This window comes from Tachypleus tridentatus, chromosome 13 (genome assembly GCF_004210375.1).
Source record: "Tachypleus tridentatus isolate NWPU-2018 chromosome 13, ASM421037v1, whole genome shotgun sequence".
NCBI lineage: Eukaryota > Metazoa > Arthropoda > Merostomata > Xiphosura > Limulidae > Tachypleus > Tachypleus tridentatus.
This window is the reverse complement of record NC_134837.1, coordinates 60,856,611-60,878,787: the sequence shown is the minus strand read 5'-3', so window position 1 is coordinate 60,878,787 and position 22,177 is coordinate 60,856,611. Positions and strand designations below refer to the sequence as shown.

The 22,177-nt window shown below is 35.1% G+C and overlaps 1 protein-coding gene across 3 annotated transcripts in view; it reads right to left on the bottom strand.

The window, feature by feature from the left end:
- The window catches only part of LOC143237566 (uncharacterized), a 54,731-nt gene that overhangs the window by 14,473 nt on the left and 18,081 nt on the right, over positions 1-22,177 (bottom strand). For all 3 annotated transcript variants that reach the window (XR_013020138.1, XM_076476967.1, XM_076476968.1), the window contains exons 7-12: positions 21,551-21,873; positions 7,991-8,243; positions 5,986-6,326; positions 3,942-4,054; positions 1,791-1,881; positions 943-1,068 (exon numbers count right to left, since the gene is read on the bottom strand). Coding sequence is in view for 2 of the 3 variants with exons in the window: in XM_076476967.1 (XP_076333082.1) it covers positions 943-1,068; positions 1,791-1,881; positions 3,942-4,054; positions 5,986-6,326; positions 7,991-8,243; positions 21,551-21,873 (1,247 nt within the window). In the remaining variant the exon portion in view is untranslated. The remainder of the gene's footprint in view (positions 1-942; positions 1,069-1,790; positions 1,882-3,941; positions 4,055-5,985; positions 6,327-7,990; positions 8,244-21,550; positions 21,874-22,177) is intronic.

The window sequence follows — 22,177 nt, the reverse complement described above, 5'->3', positions numbered from 1 at the left end:
AAGCTAACTGTGAAGCATTAGTATGACTATATATAAACGTAAACGTCAAAAGTAGATACATGTGCACAATGTATAACGTTTATAATACTAATCTTCTTGGAACGCCCAACATCTAAGATTGAAAAGAAAACTATAATTAAGCTATGTGTGTACATCGTTAAAATGATTATAGAATGAATAATTTATCAAAAACGGGTATCAGCGCCTTAAATGACCAAAAATGCCTCGGTATTCTTACAGCGCCATCTTCAGGAGTAATAATGTTAGTTTGATCAAGACTTATAACTAACCAATTATTTTTCATTCCTTTAGCGCCATATAGATTGTAAAACACCCACAGTTTATAAAACAGATGTTTTTTACATTTGTTTCTTTAGAACTCTGGATGTTTAAGTCTGGATGATGCCAAACGAATGCAAGCGATTGTGTGGTTGTACATCTTGATCAAACTTTCCCATCTACTCCTGAAGAAAATGGCATAAGAACACAGAAACATAGATTCGTTTTAGGGATGATACCCGTTTTAAATAAATTATTTATTGAGCAATTATTTTAAAATTTTATTCCTTTTATTTTACTATTTTACTATTCATCATTAGGCCAGAGAATACCGAAGCCTCTCAGTTACTTCAAACAAACAAACGTTTGTTATAAGCCTTAATTATTCAAATACAAGCGACGCTTGTTAAGTTATTCGCAATATAAATCTATCTTACAAGATATACTTTCTCTACAAAAGTGATAAACGTTGCTCCTCGTGACTGAATTTCTTTCGAGAAGTGTTCGTGAAAGGAAATGAAAGAACTTGTTGCTGTTCATCAGAAATTTCAATAATTGTGTAAATCCACTGTATTTAATGTTTGAATATGCTAGTTGATACATATTACTTTTAAATTACATGCTTTTAATACACAGTACATTCAAAGTTATTCATTTTTTCACCTTCTTGAACTTCTCCTAGAGTTTCTACAACGCCTCCTGGGTAGATTTTGGCTACGTATGCTCCAATCATGCCGTTGTTTCCAGGGATTTCTTTCCCTCCCACAACTTTCATTCCCAGACCATTTCCTGCACATTAATAATAAGGGGTGATTACACCTGGTTGTGGCTACTTTAATATCTGTAAGATTAGAGTCAGGAGTTGAACAATACACGAAACAAGTTAAAAAATGAATACGACAACAGCATATCTTCTTACTATATATGAAACTACCAAAACATTGCACAGGGATTATAAAAAGATAATCCAATACATTTTTATTGTTTACATCATCATTTACGTTGATTTCGAAATTTGCCAAACGACTAGTTTTTTTTATTTGGTTTCAGTACAATTTAACAGACATATTAATTGACTAAATATCGTTAATACATTTATTTTGGCGTAATTAGGGTTCTATTGAGAAATTAGTTAACTTACCGACGTTATAAATATTTTTTACTCATCATCAGAAGTTCTCTAAAAATCATGAGTAACGGCGTTCAAACTTGTGCTATACCACAGGATGTTTATTATGCTTGAAATAATACAGACGTTACCTAGCCAGACAGAAAGTTAAGACTGCGTAAGATGCAGTGGCGGATTTAAGGTTATGCAGGCCCAGGGGCTAATAATTTTTGTGGGCCCTACATCCCATGTAATTTTACATAGAATAGAATTATCAATGGGCCCTGAAGCTGAGCTCCCTCTAGCCTCTACCTAAATATGCCATTGGTAAGATAATAAAATAACACAATTCAAATATAAAACAATATTGTTATTGAAAATAAATAGCTTTTATCGTTCTTACCGCTAACTGAACGGTCTTTTGGATCTCTTGTTAACAGAATCCGCTTCACTGGAAAATCATACTTCTGTGAAGTTTTGGGTGCGATGGAGCTCTACATGTACACGTTGAAGTATGTAGCAGTTCTCAAAATGTGGTGGATTGTCTTAAAAACACATCTAGGAATAGCTTACCAAAAAAAAACTAAAACCTGGGTATTCTCGATAGCTTACCAGAAACAGTAAAACCTGGGTATTCTAGATAGTTTACAAGAAATACTAAAACCTAGGCATTCTAGATGACTTACAAGAAATACTAAAACCTAGGCATTATAGACAACTTACCAGAAATACTAAAACCTAGGTATTCTAGATAGCTTACCAAAAACAATAAAATCTAGGTATTCTAGATAGTTTACCAGAAACACTAAAACCTAGGTATCCTGGAGAGTTTAGCAAAAACACTAAAACATGGGTATTCTAGATAGTTTACCAGAAACACTAAAACCTAGGTATCCTGGAGAGTTTAGCAAAAACACTAAAACATGGGTATTCTAGATAGCTTACCAGAAACACTAAAACTTAAATATTCTGATTATCTTACCAGAAACACAAAACCTGAGTATCCTGAAGAGTTTAGCAAAAACACTAAAACATGGGTATTCTAGATAGCGTACCATAAATGCTAAAACTTGAATATTCTGATTAGCTTACCATAAATACTAAAACCTAAGTATTCTAGGTAGTTTACTAGAAATACTAAAACCTAGATATTCTTGATAGCTTACTAGAAATACTAAAACCTGGGTATTCTAGTTAGCTCACCAGGAATACTAAAATCTAGGTATTCTAGACAGCTTACCAGAAACACTAAAACACACTAAATAAGATCTATGTATCCTAGATAGCATTATAAAAACAAGAAATAAAACCTAGGTATCCTAGATTGTTTAGAAGACCTCCCCCAAAAAACAAACAAACACTAAATAAACCTAGGTCTCCCAGACAGTTTACCATAAAACATTAGAAACTGGGTATCGTAGATAGTTTATCAAAAAACCCCAATACTTTAGTATCCTAGATGACCTATCAAAAACAGTACTAGAATCTATATATCCTAGAATGACCTGTAAAAAAACACACACTGAAATTTAAGTATTTCAGATAATCTGTCAAAAGCTTAGCCTTCTAGAAAACCTGTCAAAAACAATCAAATAAGCAATAACATCTATGCATCCTAGGTGACCTATAAAAATCACTAAAATATGAGGAGGTCTCTGGTGGTCACTATGAAAATTCTCGCATCAGCAATTTTGCAATGTTGAAAACAATATACATGTGTATATACATATACCAACCAGAGAATCTTCTGTCAGCGTATGTCCAATAGTAATTTTATGGTTAAATTAAAGATTCTAGCACGTGAACGAAACACATTAAATGAAAGTAAACATAAATCCAATTTCTGAAGTCTATAACTGTTTTAGTTTTAAGAAAAAGCTTCCCCGCAAAGACTTAGCAGGGGGGGGGGCATAATGTCTGAAGACTCATAATGATATAAACTGGATCTGGATACTTGTGATAGGAACAACGCTAGTAGCCCGTTGAGTATCTTTGCGCTTAACAACAAGCAGACAAAAAAGTAAAAACAACATCAACATAACTTTTGTTGAATGGGTATCACTAGAAACCATTCTTTTCCCCCGTTTAATATAATCTTAGTGATTGAAATATATATACATGCATTTCCTAGGTATTGAATTTTGAATTTTAACAACGTGTTAGATAGGAGTTACTCAATAAACCAGTTGAGAGAAAAATTAGTTTCCAAACAGACATAATCGAAGTAGCAGTATTATTTTCTTGTTTCTCCTGTAATTGTCTTAGTTTGATTGATGTTCATTTTCAGACCACGTACTTCATACAAATTAAAATGAAATAAATTTATAGTTGGTTACTCATATTTAGGGATAACTAATTATAATTTTGCCCTATACATGCACGTATACACTCTAGTCCATTTTAAACAATGACCGTTTATAAAGTTCATTTATTTGGTTTTAAATTTCTTCACTGTGTTTAACATACATTTCAGTCTTAATTTTTAACCAGTACGTGATTATTTAAGGCAGTGTTAATAAAGTTAATAAATAATTTTAAGTTCGTACGTTCTTACTTGCGCTTTCCTCACTCGACGGGCGTTGCCAGTTTCCCCAGTAGGATCTGATATAGTTTCATCGGTGTATCCCGGACACTCGCTGTCAAGCCTATCGTGATAAACACCTTGTGCTGTAATAAACAGATTTTTTCTCTTTTATTCAATCTTCGAGCTTGCAAAGCCTATTGGTGTAAAATACTACAACCTATAACTAGGGTTCCGAAAGTGTTTCATGGTTACGCTTGGTATAACACTTCATAAACTAACAGAGTAGGGTTACTCTCCTCTCATGCTATGCGGCTGGTGAGGAAGTGCACATAGTTATGTGTTGCTTTTAAGATTTACCGTTAAATCTAATTGTTATAATATCATAGCGTTAATAAAAATACTTCATTCTGAATTACCGCTATAATCAGGACTAGTGCTGCTAATTTTAACACTAAAATTAATTAATAAAAATGATATCTCTCCCTTACCTCCACATACTCCAAATTAGTGCGATAACTAAAACTACAGGTAGAACATGAGTACAAAACTCACGTCTCCTGTTATTTTCGCTCCCCCCTTCAATGGTAAACTTGAAGGCATATAAAGCTAAAACCCGGGTTTCGATATGCATGGTGGACACAGTACAGACAGCCAATTGTGTAATTTTGTACTTAACAACAAACCATTGTATCCCCCCAACTGTTGTCTGGTTTCTTTTCCTTGAAATCGACATTTGTAATTTCTATTTAAGGATATATATAAATATTCTCTCCAAAATGACTGATTTCTGTAGATTCTACGATTCCCCTGAAACTATATAACGAAATTCTATGCCTCTCAGTTTAAGACCTCATGGAGTAAATCGCTTGTTGATTTTAGAGGCAAAATGTTTTTTTATTTTTGTCCCATGATGGGTCAGCGGTATGACTGGAGACTCACAGCGCTAAAAGACGTTCTTCTCAGTGGACAGATCATGGTGTAGCTTCTGGTTAAAATCCAACAAATAAACTTATTTAAAAAAATCAAACAGAGACTAGTTCAACTCCTTGTCGATCACCGAATGATTTGGCAAATAGAACTTTTTTAAAGGAAACAATACAACTGTTTGACACAGTTAGAATCTTTATATAAACGCCAAAAATGTTTTGTTTGCTAGGGAGTTTATATATACGAGTATATATATATTACGACGCCTACGAGTTTCCTTAATGTTTAGATCAGACATGATGATTCGAATATTTGGGAGATTTTGGGAAAAATACTGTACAAGAACATTCTAGCGAGTGTAACACCAGCTTTTAAGAATTACACAAGCCATAAACATCAGTCCCCAGTTCAACGTAAGTTTGAGGGCTGATAACGCTAAAATGTGATTCAATCCCTCCAGTAGGCATAACACAAGTAGTTCATTATGCATCTACGCGCTTAACAACAAACTTAAATGAAAAAAAAAAAACCTCTAATATATATAGCCTAAAATTAAGTTATACGTTCACTTGGAGTGTCGGACTTTCAAAATAGTCGAGTATAATTCCTAGAAGCAAAAACAACGAAGAGAAATGCATGTTAGGCAGCACCCTGATAGGTAAGAGATTATCTTTCATTTTTTTGTTCTCAGGCAGAAAGCTACAAAAGGGAATATCTGTACTGTACCCACCAGGAGTACCGAAACCCGGTTTTTAATGTTATAAGCTTATCGTAGAGCCACTGGGAGGAGTTAGCTGTAACTCTCAAACATTATCCCCACCACGTGGATAAAGAGCAGATAGCACATTTTGTATCAAAGTTTAAACTAAATATTTTTCCTGATTTGTACTTTTAAGATATTTTCACTTATAAAATATTTTATTCTATTAATTTGTTACTTTACGATATTTTTATTTAGTAAATATCGTAAAAGCAACATAAATTACACATATTCAATTTTTTAAACTATTTATCACGTGACTGAAAAAAAAACTAACAAGCATAATTATTTAACTACTAAGAAACTAGTAAGTGTTTAATTTCAATTTAGACTGTTAATTTCATTCTGTATTTTTCAAAAATGGATTATGAATTAGCACTGTCTTACCAAGTTGGTTAACAATGGGTGAGCTTCCCAAGTCTTCTAGAAGTTTCCGAGAACGTGTAGGCATGTCAGGTAGTAGAGGCATAGCGGGGGTGGGTTCGGTGTCAGTTGGAGTTTCAGTGTCCGTAGCCATGGGCGAAAAGTCCTGTACTGGATCAAAGCGAGGTCGTGGTTGAGGTCGCATTCTAACCTTACCACGCGCCGGATGTTCAGCAGGAAATGTAGCAGCTATTTTTGCGATGCTTTCGTCCTCGGCAGTGTTTTCTGGAAATCTTGCTGATGGACTAGGTGGTTCGTTGGCATGCCTCTTAGGACCAGCACCAGTATATGTGAGATAGTCATATCTGTAAAATTTGTCAAAGTTTGTTATTTTTCTCTCTCTTTTTTAACTAAAAATTATATCACGCGAAACTCGTTAGTTTAGATATTACTTCTGTAAAGTAAAAAAAAAAATAAAAAAATTACAATGTGCGAAATAAGTTAAGAATCAACAAGTGAATTACGCCACTACCCTTTCCTGATGTACCACACTCTCTCGTTTGGAATATTTGCACCAACATCTTGCCTTGATAATTTACAGAATTTGAGTTGCTGGAGTGTACCGTCTGCATGTAATAACAAGTGTAGAACTCCACGATATCTTGTACAGATATAAAGTCAATATAAAGTTGAAGTGGAACGACATGTACCAGAACTACATTTTGATACTGTTTGGCAATATGTAGGTAGTGTGATGCCACCGAATATTTTTTATTTATTACGGAAGGATATAATGCACTCCTTTTTGACCCAAGGTAATCGTACATTCAGGTCTTATAGATCTGCTGAAGCCGGAATTTAGAACTTTCAAAATGAGGATATTCCTTGTACTTAATAGCAGTGGAATATAAATCAAATATGGATTATCAGGGGTTGCAGTAACATATAGAAGGAGACTTGTAACAGGTCGTATCTGAATTGTGATGAATAAAGTGTGGCATTTTGTAACAGGTGAAAATCCACTAACTCGAATGTTAACGGCAAAAGCCGGCGCCATGTCCAGAAAAACAGGACCCAACATAATTAAGATGACTCTTCGTCTGAAAAAGCAACACAAGTCATGTGTATACAGTTGATTCCATATGACATATCCACTCAACCGTCACATTTCTCAAGCAGATAGATAATGATATGGGTATTTATCCTATTCTATAGGAAGAAGTACAGAACAGGTCACTGGCCGCAACATCAATGGATTTTTATAATTTTGGCCTCTTATTTCCTTATCTACTGGACGTATCATTGATAACATTTAAGGAGTAGTGGTAAAGACGTGTAGTCGTCGTTTAGAAGATGATCATATGTGAGAGGCTCCAAAATCGACTTAATGTAATGTACTCAAGGCCAGACGGTAGTTGCTAGGATTTTCCCCATGAAAACCTTTCGTAATGATGTACTTGTCAATACACTCCTCGTAGGAGATGACTGGCCAACATCACCAAACATTTACCTCGACACCGTGCATGAAAGTGTGTTTTATTATTTTATCTTGACAAGATAATAAAGTGTGCTTTCATTAATAGTTTGCAAAACATATTATAAATTATTGCAACTCGAAATTTCCAGTAATTTGTTTTTAATTAGATGATTCAAAAGATATAGTAAAGACTCGTGGTTGTTCGTTTTTTTTTCTACAGAGTGTGTGTGGGTTTTTCTTATAGCAAAACCACATCGAACTATCTGCTGAGCCCACCGTGGGGAATCGAATCCCTGATTTTAGCATTGTAAATCCCTAGACTTACCGCTGTACTAGCAGGGGGCTTTTTCATAGAATAACGCATTTCTTATAGATGAAAAAAACTTCAAGAAAATCTCAATATCCAGTCTATAAGAAATACTGACATTTTAATAATTTCATTAACAATGATATATATTTTTTTCTTATAGCAATACTGAACGTTCGGAAACAGTAGACGTTTTTTGTTTTACATTTTAGCTATTTTATATACGTATAAAAATTCTAACTTACACAGATGCAGAAGATGTTGAAAAAGTAGATGGCGCTGTTGTGTAATGGGCCCTAGAATGTTTACTACTTTCGGTTGACCAGCTGGGAATACTGCTGTAGGCATCCTTCTTCAGTATTTCATCTATAGCCTGAAGAACAGTACTAGTACTTGTGGGATCTGACGTAACAACATGGTCAGACTGGTTAAGTCTGTACGTATCACTTACACTACTTGTACTGTAAACATGGCCGATTGACTGGTTCGGTTGGTAAGCTGGATAGGAAAGAGAGAGAATAAAATACACCGTATGATGGAAATCTTTAATACTTCTAGTTTTATTATTTTCTTTTCTTCACACATTAATATGCATTAACTTCTATAAAATAATTATAACAATCAGCAATTATGGAAACCGCTAGGTTCAGTAGCTTTTACTAGCTCCATTTCAACAAAATATGGATATTAGTATACGGTCCGCTAATCCCTTTAGACTTGCGAAATTTAATAACGATTTACACACATATTTAAAAAAAAAACAATAACAAACAAGCATAATTCCCGTTAAAGCAGGATTTTATTTCTTAAAAGTAACATTAATGGCGTAGTGGTAAAATATTTTTACCGGAACACCAAGTAAATTATAATAAACATCTGGCTTACAAGCTATGTTTATATTGTCAACGTGCATATCTGAGTCATGAAAATAGAATCGATGAATTATCTGTAGCTTCTACAGTGTTTACATTTTGCAGGTATAGGTACTTATTTTAATCACACACATATATATACGAGCAGCGTTCTCTCCCGCCCTTGTATTACTACACCATTGAGTAATACAAAAAAAAACAACAACAAACAACTGATATAATTTAAAGATAGTTTTGTAAAGTAAAACTTGAAACTGCATTGAAAGATCAAAATGTAAAAATATAAACGCTTCTAAAGAATTGCGTGTTACTTAGACTGCCAGTCAACGTATTTACACAAATCAATAAGAATTGTTTGTTTGTTTGTTTTTGAATTTCGCACAAAGCTACTCGAGAGTTATCTGTGCTAGCCGTCCCTAATTTAGCAGTGTAAGACTAAAGGGAAGGCAGCTAGTCATCACCAAACACAGCCAACTCTTGGGCTACTATGTTACCAACGAATAGTGGGATTGACCGTAACATTATAACGCCCCCACGGCTGAAAGGGCGAGCATGTTTGGCGCGACGGGGATGCAAACCCGCGACCCTCGGATTACGAGCCGCACGCCTCAACGCGCTTGGCCATGCCGGGTCCATCAATAAGAAATAGATCAGAGCGAATACATCTATAACAAAATAGATTTGTCAAAACCTTTAAAGTTTATATCCAATTAAATTATTGACAGATGTTTGGACAGTAAATATTTCAGAGGAATGCTGTCGGGCCTGCGGCCTTTTCTAGAATTGTCTGAAAGGTCAACAACGTGCTGATGCTTGATATTCAATAATTACACTGTGTAACACAAATTTTATTCCTGAATAATATGCGTTATTTCTTAATTTCTTGTGTTGTAAAAGTACAGAAAATGGCCATTATTCCCTTCAAACTTTGCTTTTGTGCCCTGGATAATGAAATTTAGAAATTAACCTATTTTCTTTGTAAAAAGGGTAAATTTGCACATTTTCATTTACATAAGGTCTGAATAAAACAACATATGAATCAAGATTTACAGGTATTTATACTAAAGTTATACAAAAATGTTTAGAAGTGAGTAATTTTTCGAGATTTGCGACTGTAATGTAAATCACTTTCACGTATCAGCCCCCTTTCAAGTATTGTCTCCTATCATGTTTTCGTTATACGCACCCGGTCACAAAAGCAAAGTTTGGAGGAAAAAATGGTCTTTGCATTTACTTTAGGCATAAGCAATTAAGAAATAACACTTTCCGCCCAGGAACAAGAAAAAGTAAAATTTTTTTAATATAGTGTAATGTTCACCATCCATGAGTTAAAAATTATTTAACTGAAATTTCAATTTTAAAATGAGCTATCGTCACAGTATTACATTCCCGGGTAGATTTTATTGAAATATTTCTATGTAGACACAGTTATCAAAGAAAGTGTTTTGCCTGTCTGTTGCCACATTCATGAGATTTACATTAAAGAAAAACAAACAATTTGTTTAAGTTTGTTTTTTCTAAATGTTTTATAATTGTGACTTGCTCCTTTTCGTTCCTAATTTTTATTGGTTTAAGCGAAAATACATAATTTTTGTAGAAATTTCAAATGTTTCATTTAATGTTCACTTATAAAAATACTGTCTGGTAAAATATTATTACTTAGTTATGACTGATAATGATCGGTGCGGTAGTTTCCGATATCCGAAATTTGGACGTATACACTAGTGGCCAAAATCTTAAGGCTAATGAACATAAAGAAAAAAATATGCATTTTGCGTTGTTAGACTCAACCATTTATTTGAGTGGAGCTTCGAAAGATGAAAATAAAAAAAAGGGAAAATAAAAAAATAGTATTTAATAGGGAAAATGTGAAAACTAAGAAATTAGCCTAAATACTATCTGGTAAAAAAGTTTAAGACCTTACCAAAAAGAAGTCCTAAACAGGGTAGGAAGTGCCCAACAAGAGGTCTCAGTAGTGAGTTGCACGGCCGCCATTGCGAATAACTGCAAACATTCGCTTTGGCATGATCGATATCACCGTTCGTAGAAGGCTGGCTGGAATGTTATTCCAAGTGGTGAAGATGGCTTCACGAAGATCATGCACTGTTTGGAACTGACGTCAATTTCTACAGATCTCCCTTACCATCTACCCCCAAACATTTTCAATGGGGTTCAGTTCGGGCGAACACGCTAGATGGTCCAAAAGAATCACGTTATTCGCCATGAAAAAGTCCTTTGTCCTGCGGGCATTGTGAATGTAGCATTGTCTTGCTGAATGATCCAGTCATATCCACACAAGCGAGGGCCTTTAGTCAATAAGGATGCTCTCCACAACATGCCAATGTAGCCAGCTGCTGTTTGACGCCCCTGTATAACCTGACGCTCCATTGTTCCATGAAAGGAGAAAGCACACCAGATCATGATGGAACCTCCTCCACTGTGTCGTGTATAAAATGTCTCCGGTGGGATATCCTTATCGTGCCAGTAACATTATAAGCCACCTGGACGATCCAGATTAATTTTTTTCTCATCAGAGAAGAAAACCTTCGACCACTTTTCTTCGTCCCATGTTTGGTGCTTCTCAGTAAAGTTTAACCGAGCTTTTTCGTGGTGTGGAAGAAGGCGTGACCTTTGAAGACGTTTACAGTTTTTAAAGCCTTTCTCTCGTATATGCCGTCTTATTGTTCTTGAGCTGCATTCTGCGTTCGTAAGGGCCTTAATCTGGTTCGATGATCGACTGGTGTCTTGCCGGACAACCCGTCGAATCCTTCTGCTCAACGCCGGCGAAAATTTCTTGGGCCGACCACTTGAAATTCTCGTTCCATATCTCTCAGGGTCTTTTAAGAAATTTGCAACAGCAGTTTTCCTACGCCCAATCTCACCAGCTAGTATTTAGGCTGATTCCATAGTGTTCACATTTTTCTTATTAAATGCTAAAACGTTTTTTATTTCATTTTCCCTTTTTGTATTTTCATCTTTCGAAGCTCTACTCAAATAAGTGGTTGAGTCTAACAACGCAAAATGCATATTTTTTTCTTTACGTTCATTGGCCTTAAGATTTTGGCCAGCAGTGTACATTCGAAGTTCCATTATAATAGGATGATAGTGAATTGCGATTTAACGGCTGAGTCGTTGAGTAGCTAGGTTAGACTTTACTAGTAGGGTGGGAAGGTTGTTAAGTGACTAAAGCTATGAGTCTCAGAGTTGAAAACAGGAAGTTGCTATGTGGAAGAAGAATGTTTGAGGTGTTTATTTGTTTGTTTTGAAATTCGCGCAAAGCTACACGAGAGCTAACTGCGCTAGCCATCCCTTATTTAGTAGTGTAAGACTAGAAGGATAGCAGCTAGTCATCACCACCCACCGCCAACTCTTGGTCTACTCTTTTACCAACGAATAGTGGGATTACTCGTCACATTATTACGCCCTCGCGGCTGAAAGGGAGAGAATGTTTGGTGTGACAGGGATTCGAACCCACGACCCTCAGAGTCGAGTGCCTTCACCACCTAGCCATACCGAACCTCGAGTTGTTGGTAAAATATGTGGCGTAGATGAAAGTTTATATCAAAATGGCTTAATATATTTATTATATATATATATTACATATGTATAATACCACACCATTTACCCCCACATTTAAACCAGTTATAGTTCAAGCTTTATAAGTAAACATCAACTACATAGAAGGCGTCAGTACGACCAAAGTTAAACTCTTCTCTTTCTAGAAGAATCTTATCGCAGCACATTTCTCAGTACGGTTTTCCAGGTAGCGTTGCATCATCTCCAGTTACGAACTATTGACCACAGGGAGACAACCAGTCGACAGTATGAGCTTTACTTCATTAGATTTTTTTATTATCTATCATTTTATTTTATTTCCAACACCAACTACCTAATATATAAGAAAGGATTGTGCATCACATTAACTGAACAAGCTAAGTAAATCAATACGCCATTTTTATATGGACCGGCATGGCCAAGTGTGTTAAGACGTTTGACTCGTAATCCGAGGGTTGGAGGTTCAAATCCCAGTCGCACCAAACATGCTCACCCATTCAGCTGTGGGGCGTTATAATGTGACGGTCAATCTCACTATTCGTTGGTAAAAGATTAGTCCAAGAGTTGGCGGTGGGTGGTGATGACAAGCTGCCTTACACTAGTCTTACACTGCTAAATTAGGGACGGCAAGCGCAGATAACCCTCGAGTAGCTTTGTGCGAAATTCAAAAAACAAACAAACAGGTCATAGAGAACCTGACCCTCCAGGGTATGAAATTTTCTTACCCAAACACCGACAGAGATTCGATTCGAACACTGATATCACACATGTAACCCGATATCAGTAGCATTTCGTGAATAGAACCCTTAGTTTTGGTTCTTCAGATTTTATAACCGCTAATGCACGTCTAATCCCATCTATTTTCTGTGGGGGGAAGGAAAGGGGGAGAAGTCTTAAGTGTCTGAAAAGTTTTTATTATGTCGTGTTTTCTAGACACATGGTTCGGAAATAATCCTTTCTACCTAATTAGCGACATCTACAATACATAATGAATAAACATATTTTTAACATTATTTGATGCTGTGTTAATTACCAGAAAGTTAAGGGTTTAAAACGTAATCCGTACATTAAGAGGGACGATACTGCCCCTAACAACAAGAAATTACTCATTATAAAGAATCTAAAGTATTTGTTTCTTGTTAAGCGCTAAGTTACACTATGATCTATATGCTATCCATGGATATCGAAACCCGGTTTTTTTTGCGTTATAAGCCTCCAAACCGCTAAGATAGCAGTGTTTTGCTAAAAAAGTTATTTATTTGAATCACTTTGCTTGTTTAGCTTAAAATTATTTCCTTTCTTATGTGTGGTTTTCTACGTTTTACACTCAAAAGAAATTAGTGTTTTTCGATAACTCGAACATAAATTATTTTTATCTTTTCATTTTCACCTATATTGGTTACTGAAATGAAATAACTTTACTATTTATTAAATAATATTGTTTAAACAGGCACTTAAGGGATTTGATTTTTTTGTTTATTTATTGTTTCTTTAAAAAAAAATCGTTTCAACCTATACTTATAAATGTAAAATCAAAGGGTAGATTTCGTATGACATTAAGCATTTTTCATTTCACCAGAGGGCCTTAAGATACAAGTTTCATGATTCAGCAAAGTATTTTCTACTTAATAATTAAATTAATTTTACAATTCTTTAGATGGTGAGTCTAAAACTTATTACGTGAACGTAACACTAAAAATCAACAACAAAGAACAGAGTTATGAATGTCGTTCATTTACTCGCTCCAATGAGAGTTAGTAAGATAATAAAATGTCCAGAATTGTTCAGACATATAAGCCTTTTCAGGAATTTTTGTTTTCCAGTGGGCAAGTTCACATAATTGCCACCTTCTTCTTTTGTCGGGATTTAAGTATACATGTTTTCATCATGTATGAGGTACCTGTCTAGTTCGCATAATAATTCGTTTTTCATCCAATTCTTATTAAAGTACATTATTGTAATATGTAGGAGTCTATCTGGTATGGTTGGTGTGGTCGAATATTTGTGAATGAACTGAGATGATATAGTTCTTGAAACTCCGTATGCAGTTGTGAGGAGTGTGTTTTGGATTGTTTGTAGTTTGGTTTTAATTATTTTATTACTTACAGTTATCCAAGCTGGAGCTGCATAATCTATTACAGGTCTAATATATGTTTTATAGATTTTTAGTATGTTATCTGCAGACGCTCCACTGTTTTTACCAGTTAGACTCCAAGCATAGCGAGTTCTTCGCCAAACTTTATTTTTAATTTCGTTCACATGATTGATCCAAGTTAGTTTTGAATCATAGGTCAGACCTAAAAATTTTGCCGATGGGGCAGTCTGGAGTAGTGTGCCATTCATATATAATTCTGGCTGTTGTTTTTCGTATTTTGTCAATTTCGTAAAGACTACGAGTTGTGTTTTTGCTGTGTTTATTTTTATTCTATATTTTTGACAGTATTCACTTATTCTATTTAGTTGCGGTTGTATGTTAGTGGCTGCTATCATGGGTGTTGCGGCAGACTGCTACATCATCTGCGAACTGTGAAGAGAATCCATGATTCGGATCCCTCAGTGGCATATTGTTTACATACATGATGAAGAGTATAGGGCTAACCACCCCTCCCTGAGGGACACCAGCTTCAGGAGTAAAGTATTCAGAAAAAGTTCCTTCAACATTTACTCTGCACTTTCTATTTTCCAAAAAGTTAGATAACCAGCAAATAATTCCACGCTGTAGTTCCATTTCATTCATTCGGAACCTTAGACCATCGTGCCATACAGTGTCGAATGCTTTCTCGATATCATGGAAGCAAGCGACTGTACATTCTTTTTTATTGAAGCTATCTATTATGGTTTCGGTTAATCTAATTAGGTGGTCTGTCGTTTGTCTAAATTTCCTGAATCCATTTTGTTCTTTTGGTAATTTTGATGTTATCTCCAAGAATGTGGAGAGTCTATTACTGATTATTCTTTCAAGAATTTTGCCTACACAGCTGGTCAGGCTGATTGGTCGGTAGCTATTAGGTTTATTTGCTGGCTTTCCTTCCTTATGGAACATTAATACATTTGCAAGCTTCCAAAAAACTGGGATGTATCCTGAGGCTAGAGATAGGTTAAAAAGTGAATTTAGGTGGTCAAACAATTTCATAGTGTCCTTTTTTAGAAGGATAGCTTGTATTTCATCTTCACCTGGTGCTTTGTTTTTTGTGTTTTTTATTGCTTCGAGTAGTTCTTGAAGGTATATTTTATTTGTTAGTAATGTGTTTGCATAATCTGTGTTGGAACTTGTATTTGTATCAATTATGCTTGTTGGAAAAATTGGTTCAAATTGATGTTTATTGTTTAATTTGTGATTAGTGACTTTATTGTAGAAATATGCATCCATATCTGGATCAGTGTGAGTTTTAAAAGTATTTTGAAGTTGATCTTTGAAAGCTTCGGCTATTTCTTTATGTGTGTGTGCTATAGTATTATTATGTTCGAGTGCAGGATATTTCTTTATGACTGTATTTTCATTGGTGAGTCTTTTAAGATGTGACCAGAATTTTTCGGGTCAGTTTTATCATTTAGTTTTGAGCAGTAGTTGTCCTATTTATCTTGTTTTTGTTGTTTTATTTGTGTTCTGATGTGATTTCTAATGTTGTTTATTTGCGTTTTGGTTTCTCTGTCTCTTGTTATCATGTACTGTCTTCTTAACTGTCTTCGTTTTTTGATTAGATTGATTATTTTTGTAGTGGGTTTTCATGTGTTGTTTGTTGTTTTATGGTGTTGTTTTGGTATTGTTAACTTGGCTGCTTTCTGAAGGCACTCTGTAATTGTTTGACAGTAGTTATCCATTTCAATATGGGTTTTAACTTCTTTTATAACTTTATTAGGTAATAGGTTGTCTAATTCATGTTTGCAATTTTGTCAGTTTGCTTTTCTGTAATTAAATTTTTCTTTCCTAAGTGTTATATTTTTATGGGGGGCGAGATCGAAGACACAATATATTGGAAGGTGATCACTGTCAACATCTTTTCCCACTTGAAATTTTATTATTTTTTGGTTCAGATTATATGTACACATACACAGGTCTGGTATGTCACTGGAGTTAGTGGCATACGCTGTATGTGTAGGGGTGGTATCATTTAATAAGACTATATTGTTATCATCTATGAATTGTAATGGACTTCTACCATTGTTGTTTGAGCTCCGGCATCCAAAGGTAACATTTTTACTATTTAAGTCACCCATAACTATGGAGTTTTGGATGTGGGAAAAGATGTTGCTGAGTAATGTTATATCCAGTTGTTTATTAGGTGAGCAGTAAATTCCTGCTACAGTTATTTTTGTTTTATTTTTTGCAGGATATCGACAGAAACATGTTCGTTGTTACTGCTCAATTTAATTTCTATTACTGATAGCTCCACTTTGTAGAGCAGCATAATGCCAATGTTTTCATCATTTTTATTTATTCTGTCTTTCCTTATTGTTGAATAATTTGGTATTTTAAATCTATTGTTATTGTATATCAGATTTTCGCTTACTATTATAATGTGGGGGTTAGTTTCTTGTATTAGGTCTTCGATCTCATGTTTCTTGGAAGCTATTGCACCTTGGAAGTTGATATATACTACTGTGAACATTATGCTGTGAGCATGTAACCAGTAAGTGTTGATATTATGTGTGGTGTGATGTGTTTTTTGGAGATATTAATCAGTAATTCGAGGCAGTTGGTTGTTTGGTTCGGTTTTGTGTATTCTGTTACAAATTCTGTATATGTTTTTTATTATTGTTGTGAAAAGGCTTGTTTTATCTGGTGTGTTAGTATTCGTTTCTTGGAAGGTGGTGCTGTTTTCTTGTGGCTTTTGGGTTTGTGTTAAGGTGTTCTTTTCCTGAGTAATAATGTTCTGTTCTTGCTGTTTGTGGAGTTCTTTTCCTTCTAACATTTCTGCGTATGGTGATATCACTGTGAATCATTTCTGCTGTTCAACTAACTGTAGCCGCGTGAACAGTGAGTATTACTGATTGGTTACCCTCCTTTTGGTCAGCAGTTTTCATAAATGGATGAACGTTTACCACATATGCCATAAAGGTACTCTTCTAATTAAAAACACCAAAAAGATAGGTTGGTAAAATCGGGTACAAGGTATAATGTGGGAACTTTAAAATGCACTTTAGCAAGAAAATTATAACGAAACAGCAGCAGGAATATACCATCTGTCAGACCTAACCGCTATTATCAAGAATGATGTATGAAATAAAACACAGATATAAACACAATTTACCAATACGTAAACAGACACCCCCGAGAACGAAAATTGACCATCTGAATGTCGTCATACGAAAATAACCACGACGTATAAATACAAATATATCTTACTAAAGATCAAAAATAAAAGTAGCTACACAACGAAAAAAAAAGAAGACTCCTAGGAATGAAATGACTTTTGACGAAGTTGTATAGGTTGTTGTTGTTTTGAATTAAGCACAAAATTACACAATGAACTATCTGTGCTCTACCCACCACGGGTATCGAAACCCGGTTTTTAGCCTTGTAAGTCCGCAAACATACCGCTGAGCTACTGGGGGGCATGTATAGGTGGACAATGTGAATGCCACAAGACATTACCAGTTCACTTGCATTACTGCTGTCCAAAATGAATAGTTAGGAAATACAATCCTAGTCTTGTTGGAAAACAAATGTTTATGAATAGCCTGAGTGTCCAAAATCAGCAGAATGGACTCTTCGTGCTGTGAGAAGTGTAGAAAACGATAAACTTGTAACAACAGCTAACGCCTCTCAGCGGTACGATAACAGTGGTGGACAGAGAGCAGATAGTCTTCTGTGTAGCTTCGCGCTTAACTACAAACAAACAACAGCTAATGATACAGGATGGGTGAAACGGTGTTTCAACACTGTATCCATCGTAATCTACTCTTTATTCCAGGCAATAACAATGGGAATCACAGATCCTCATGCCTTATGGAATACTATACCAGTTTTTTGACCAAAAGTTTTCATTGAACCATCTACAAGCCACGAAACAAATATACAGTGTTATTTCTGTGGAGATTACATTGGTAATACACACAAAAGGCAATCGCTGCTACATCATAATTCTGGAGCAAGACCTTCTACCTGTCTAGGATAATGATCAACTTACCAAGCAAGGCAGTGTTCGTTCAGCACGGAACAAAAAACCGTGGCGTGATGGTCAAGTGCCCCAGTCCAGTTGCTGGCTATGGGTCCTATCGAGTTTTTGTGATCCACCCATGATCGTTTCCTTTCAAAGCGTGTCAAACAAGCCACCTACAGGTACAGTATCACCCAAGGTTTTGCCAGAAATGGGTTATAATCTAATAGAATTCAGAGCTTGTAATACGATGTTTTCAGTTTCTCCCTTAAATACTGTAAAGGATGGATCCTTAATGCTAATGGTGATATTGTACCGTTTATTTCATGTTTGTTTACTTAGTAGCATGAAGAAGTGTAACGTATTTAATATTACATATTTACTTTAATATATACGTTTGTTTCAGTTTAATATAAATATATTTATAAATGCATGTAACTTATATTCTTAAATGTGTATTGTGAAAGTCCCGCCCGTTCTTTAAATTTGTAGAAGATTCTCGAGCGTAAGAATTAATAATGTACTGTGTGCATACGTAAAATACCAATGACTGCTACTATTGTTGCGAACTGACATTTCGAGAACCTCGCCTTAAAGCTTATAAATAAGAGCCTCGGAAGGTATAATTATGATTAACGCTTATTGATCGGGAAAGTGTAGATGCTTGATGAGAAACTTTTATAGATTTCGAACATTACAAACCATTTAACTTCAGTGAATTAACTTCGGACGTTAATATTTCTACGAGGATATTACATATCTTCGTCTGCGAAAAACTCGCGTGTTAGAAGCGAGAGATAGCTTACCCATTAAGTGAGCTGTACCGATATCAACACAGTATTAATTCGTTTATCGTAAACCGTTAATAAAATAATCAGTTCCACACCAGATAGAAGACTTAACTTTGTTTGTAAGTTTATAAAACTTTTGTATAAATAACTCATTATTTGTAATAACGATTATTATAAATTGTATTGTTTGTATATTAAAATATATTTGTATTAAGAAAGAAAATTGTGTGTATGAATCTTGTTAGAAAACATGATATATATCGATATTCGATTAACTTTTAAAATAAAACTTCCAGCTATATGAAATTGTAATACGTTACATAATAAATCGAAGGCTTATCCGAGATAAATTATAATACCTAACTGTAGGTGTCTAATTACAGGTTGGCTGCATTGTATCTCTCTCTCTCTCTAAGTAGGTTAAAGTTTGTATAAAAGAGAAAAATAAATACATGAATAAATGCAGCCATAAAAGAAACATCATAGGAGGCCGGTTTTTTGAGTTTCTAATTAAGATAAGCTATAACAATTTTAAACTGATTACATAAAAAGGAAAGATAACACGAATTTTAAACAGCATATCCGAACCTTGGATAAGATATAATTAGATCTAAACTTGTAATTTCTTTTCCTTCCAATTTTTCCTAACACATGAAAAGAACTATTATATAGATAACAGGGGGTCAAGCCTACAACATATTCTTTCTAAAATTACAATTCACCTTTTGCAGATAGTTGTATAAAGGTAGCTGCTTCTAATGAAACAGAAAAGCAAGGAGATAAAATAGAAAAATAAAAGACGTTATTTCGACTGGATTATTGGGAATGTAAAGCTTTTAACGTGAACGTGGTATTCCATGTAATCACCAGTTACTTGTAAGTGGTTTATTTCACTTCAGTGTTTTCCGCTTTCAGTTCCAATTTGATAAATTTACCTTATCTGTCATGTTCTCGCACTGTAGCTTTTACTTGGTTCTTATGATTGATAGCAAGGACAATAATGGGCAGGAGACATTTTGTTACAGATTCAATAACAACTTCTAGATGACCACATAATCTAACATTTTAAGTGTAAATTTAAGAAAATTATCGAAAATACTCTATTAGTACCAATGAAATAGATTAAATCAAATTTATGTTTGTTTTTTACAGACTGACAGCATAGTACAGTGGAATTCATCTATAACCTCAAAAAGCGGGATAGCTAATCGTTCACAAAGAACATCTTTAGATCGAAAAGGAATAACTTTTACGTTTCACGTAAAATCAGTTTGGTTTGACCTAATTTACGCCGAAAGTCAAAATATAGAAAACATTTTCCCCCTTATTCAGTCCCTCGATGTGACAGCGATAAGGACTTACAATTCTAAAATCCGTGATTCTATTCCCCGCAATGTGCACAGCAGATAACTCAAATGGCTTTGATCTAAACAAATAAACAAATCTTTTGGTCGGGACATGGAAAAGAATTACCCCCCCCCTCATGGTAAGGTCTTTGTACATTATAAACAAAGGACTTTAATTGTACGAAAATGTTTTACAATAACTTTCACAATATGTGTATTTAATAATATTCAGTTATTTATTTATTTATTGACTAATCAATTTCTTAAGTTGTATATGTTTTGGTGTTTTTTACTCATTACACATAAAACTAACATTATTACACATTTTTATTCAATGGGCCCGGCATGGCCAGGTGGTTAGAGCGTTCGACTCGTAATCTGGGGGTCGCGGGTTCGAATGCCCGTCACATCAAAAATGTTCGCCCTTTCAGCTGTAGGGACTTTATAATGTGGCGGTCAATCCCCCTATTCGTTGGTAAAGGAATAGCCCAAGCGTTGGCAGTGGGTGGTGATGCCTTCCCTCTAGTCTTACACTGCTAAATTATGGAAGGATAGCGCAGATAGCCCTTGAGTATCTTTGCGCGAAATTTAAAAACAAACTTTATTTAGTTATTTTTGGCGACTGACAACGCAGGCCTCAGGGACTGTTGTTGGTGTTTGTTATTAAACACAAAGTTACACAAAGGGCTATATGTACTGTGCCCGGTTTCTAAAAATCTTAAAAAATATTTTTTCTTATCTTTTCTAAATAAATCTTCCTTGTAGTGACTGTGGTACCGAGTAAAAAATTTACTCTCACATATGCCCCCCCCCCGCTAGTACAGCGGTATGTCTATGGATTTACAACGCTAAAATCATGGGTTCGATTCCCCTCGGTAGGCTCAGCGGATAGCACGTTGTGGCTTTGCTATAAGAAGAACGCACACACACACACACTCCTCTCACGTATGCACAATTATGTTTCTAATTAATAGTACACTACTGCCCTTGGTGTTTGTTGACTATGTAAGTTATAATTGACAAAATATTAGAACAATCATAACAAACAACAATTTGGAGGTACACTGTACGTACCTAGTCCGTCACCATGTGTGTTATGGTATAAATAACGGTAGAAATGTTTTGTGGATTGAAACCAACCTCTCTGTTCACTTGCTTCTCTCGTTTTAGCTAACTTGTGAAGTTCATCGTATAACCTGCTGTTCTGCTCAATCTGTAGCCGCCTTCGTGCAATCTCTTCTTTTACTTTGGCTTTCTTTTCTTCTCTTGTCATCTGGTCATCTTCATCTTCAGACACGTAGGGCGATGGATGCCACGACCTTGGTTTTCGAGACTTCTTTTCTTTCCGTGTTTTTCTGTCACTTGTAAGGAACTGAGCAGGTATATTTCTCTCCCATTGGTCAATTTCTCGGTTGAATGTTGCAGGCAAGGTGCGAGATGATCCCTCGCTTGGTCTACGGCCTCTAAACAAGTAAAATGTGAAAATAAAAAAAATATTTCTACATTTATGACTACGTCGGAACTTTTCGGTCAAAGCCAAACAAATATTTTTTATACAACCAGCTGACATACTTTGCAAGCACAACAGTTAAGTATGTTGGGCGATTCATTAGCCATTGGATACGTTAATCAAGGGTTTCTGTACATTTATATTTTTGGTTGTACAATGATACGCATTTTAGTATGTATTCGATAATCGTAACCTGTTGTTTTTTCTTCATAACAGAATCTAACGATGAAAAAATATGAAACCACCATTAACACAAA